Here is a 3,376-nt window from a genome sequence, read left to right on the forward strand (position 1 = left end):
TGATCATAATTACGTCTTTTGACGTTTTCCATTAATATAGAGTACAGAAATACCATTTCTCATCAGGCGACAGCGGTATTTGATACAATGCTCGAAGGAACACTATACCAATTTGCACACCAAAAAGTCTAGCGAATCATAATCCAAATGAATCTAACTGCAACTTGACGCAAACGAATTCAACACGCCGTTTCTTTTTCTGCCAAGGATCAGCACAGCACTATTTTAAATGCATCATTTTCCCTTCGGGTCACAATTTAAATCAAATATTTGTTCAGTTTGCATTTCGCTAAAAAACTAGAACGTGACATTCGGAACAGTTTCCTTAAATTAATTAAGAACACAAACCCATTCACAGCGAGTAATTTTACCATATAAAAGAACGGAACGTTGGACTATCACTTCATTCAATAAACAGAGTGTTGTCGAATTAGTTAGGCAAATTACCGTTTCCTGTTGTTTAGTTATAATTTCGAAATAAATTATCGCAATGATTACGATCAATACCTTAGGATTTCTAATGATAGTGGCATTTGTCACGGTTGATGCAGATATTGATCACGGATCAAAGTTTCCTAAACAATTCCATGTATTAAGTAAGTTAAATCAGACATGTATGATGTGAAACTAATTCTGCAATGGGGCAGCGAATATGGCTCTCTCAAAATACGCCGCACCAGAAAGAACTTTATTTTCGCTTCCTCGTTAAAAACACATTAAGAATCTTCTACGACGATAATTAGCTTTCGAAATAATTTCCCTTTTTATCATTATCATAGGACTATCAGCCCAAGCTTGTGAGAGAAGTCCACTGACCATCCGGTGCAACAACGGAGTGATCAATGTGATTAGCGCTAATTACGGTCGTCTGTCAAGAACACCATGTAATGATAATGGTAATGCACCGATTCGTACCGTGAACTGTGTGTCAAGAAACAGCCTTGACATTGTGAAAGCTCAGTGCTCGAATCAGGAGAGCTGTACCGTACAGGCTACCAATGGCGTCTTCGGTGATCCGTGCGAAGGCACATTCAAATATTTGCAAGTGGAATATCAGTGCACTGAAACCGGTAAGTGAATCAGAATTTTCTGGTCAGCTGGGAAAACATTTTTTAAATTTTGTTATTGCCATCAGAATCGCGACCAAAAAGAGCGATAGCATGCGAACATTCAAATTTGGAAATAGAATGCGAACGAGGAGAAAGAATTTCGGTGTTGCAAGCAAATTACGGCCGAACAACTAGAAGAACATGTAGCAATAATGGCAATGGTCCTGTTCTTACTACCAATTGTAAGAGCCAGAGGAGCGTCGAAATTGTTAGAGCAAATTGTGGTGACAAACGACAGTGCACTGTATCAGCGTCCAATGGTGTCTTTGGCGATCCATGTGTGGGTACACTGAAATATTTGGAAGTTATGTACCTTTGTGTCAGGCGCAGAAATTGAAAACGTTGAATGTTTTGATTGCTTTGTGTATAAAAAAAATTGTTAAGAATAAAATTGGTTTTGGAGAAGCAAAATAGTGTTTATAGTCTTGTAGGCTTTTGCTACCCTGTCTTTATAAAACTCAATGAACGACAAGTATGTGAGCAGTTTTACTATGTGATCTAGTACTTCATTCGATCTAAGTATTTTCAAGAGGTTCATTTCAAATCTTTTACTTCATTTTTTTAAATTTACGTTTTCCTATATGAGACCGCATTATTCATAAATTTTTGTTTATTCCTGCAATCGTTATCGATAACAGATGATAGTTGTCCGTAACAGGTTTCTTCATTGCATCTGCAATGGTTTGTTTATTGTCAGTTACTTTCACTGAGATTTTTTGACTTGTTTGTTGTCATTAGAACATGTCAATTATACGACCACTCAAAATAGCATTCCCGTTTTGAAAATCACCAAATCTATAGCACTTTTCTTATAGTAACGTTCATGGAACTTTCAAGATGATAATGTTTGCTCATAGGAGTGTTGGGCTACGATGGCATGTGGTGGCACCATCTGGCATAAAAAAAACGTTTGATATGAAATACGGGACTTTCTGAAAAGTAGACAGAACGCGTTTCTGAAAAACGTTTTAGGAGCTTTAAGCATCAAATTCTTCCCACCTCGATAACTCCCAAGATATATGCTCCATATCTTCTTCCAGGGGAGCAACATGACGAAGTTGCTTCAGCCATAACAAAAAACATAGCTAACGCCGACCCGTACGAAACACCTATTCGTATCAAAAGCCTTTACTGTGAAACTCTTCATTTCTTTTACTTCATTCTCTACTGAAAAGCTATTCGCCCTTTAAAATCACTTACATTATCTTCCTTTGCCTTGTTAGCACATACAAATAAATTGCCGGAGGCAATATAGACAGCCCCGTACGAAGTCAACTTTCATAAATTCCTATTTAAACAGCTATATACCGCTATATACCTATATTTCACTGTAAATAAACATTTCACAGAGGAATATGCTATTATATAGCTCTATATGCCTGTATATAGCTCAATATAGCTGTATATAGGTATATATAGATGTCCATATATGGAATGCCTGAAGCACCCCACACACATAACAAATTATTTCCATGTTAACAGAAACACTCTAAGTACCATTTTTCCCACTTTATATCACTTTTATAAAAATCCAATATGGCCACCGGCAGCCATTTTGTTAGGAGACCGGAAATTTTACCAACGCTTTACATTCGTTAATACCTTTCAAACAAAAAAAAAATTCATGAAATTCGGTCAAAATTTACTCGAGATATTGACAAAATACTCCACGTTCACTGTACGGCCGAGTAGCCAGATAAGGGCTCACTCCAAGAGACCTAGCTCACGCTCCGGAGAACATAATTTCAAAATCTTTTTTTTACCTGATTGGGACGGTCAATACCTATCTAATAAAGCTAAAACAGACGAAATATGTTGAAATGTAGCCGACCTACAAGCAAAAACTGCTTGCCGCCCTTCGCCTGTTTCACACCAAGGGGTCTAACTCACGAGTCGGTCATCCGATTTCCATAAACTTTTTTTTGTCGATCGGTATTGTAAATACCTTTTATTTGACGTATCAGTTACAAGTGTAACGTTTGAGGGTCCGGAGATATCTTCGAAAAACCGTAAAGCACTTATTGGGCCACAGCTCGGGAAGGGTCGATCCAAAATCACTCATCTTCGAACTTAGCCTGTCTTTTGACATTACCAAACGGGAAAAACCAGACGGACAGACGGACAGACGGACATTTTTTTTTCACTGATTTGGCATCTCTAGACAACCACAATAGGTTTCCCCTTACTCAGGGAGTCTAATTCGACGTGTTACAAACGTATGCGTAAACCTATAAGACCCCAGTACTTCGTACGGGTCTAAAAAGTTA

At 37.8% G+C, this 3,376-nt stretch overlaps 1 protein-coding gene across 1 annotated transcript; it reads left to right on the top strand.

Annotated features, from left to right (window-relative positions):
- The first annotated feature begins 389 nt into the window (after positions 1-389).
- On the top strand, positions 390-1,514 carry LOC119076542 (L-rhamnose-binding lectin CSL3-like). Its single transcript, XM_037183336.1, has 3 exons — positions 390-596; positions 780-1,070; positions 1,136-1,514. Exons 1-3 carry the CDS (start codon positions 491-493, stop codon positions 1,444-1,446), a joined length of 708 nt encoding a protein of 235 aa, XP_037039231.1. The 5' UTR covers positions 390-490; the 3' UTR covers positions 1,447-1,514.
- The last annotated feature ends 1,862 nt before the right edge of the window (positions 1,515-3,376 follow it).

Source organism: Bradysia coprophila, unplaced genomic scaffold (genome assembly GCF_014529535.1).
Source record: "Bradysia coprophila strain Holo2 unplaced genomic scaffold, BU_Bcop_v1 contig_232, whole genome shotgun sequence".
Taxonomy (NCBI): Eukaryota; Metazoa; Arthropoda; class Insecta; order Diptera; family Sciaridae; genus Bradysia; species Bradysia coprophila.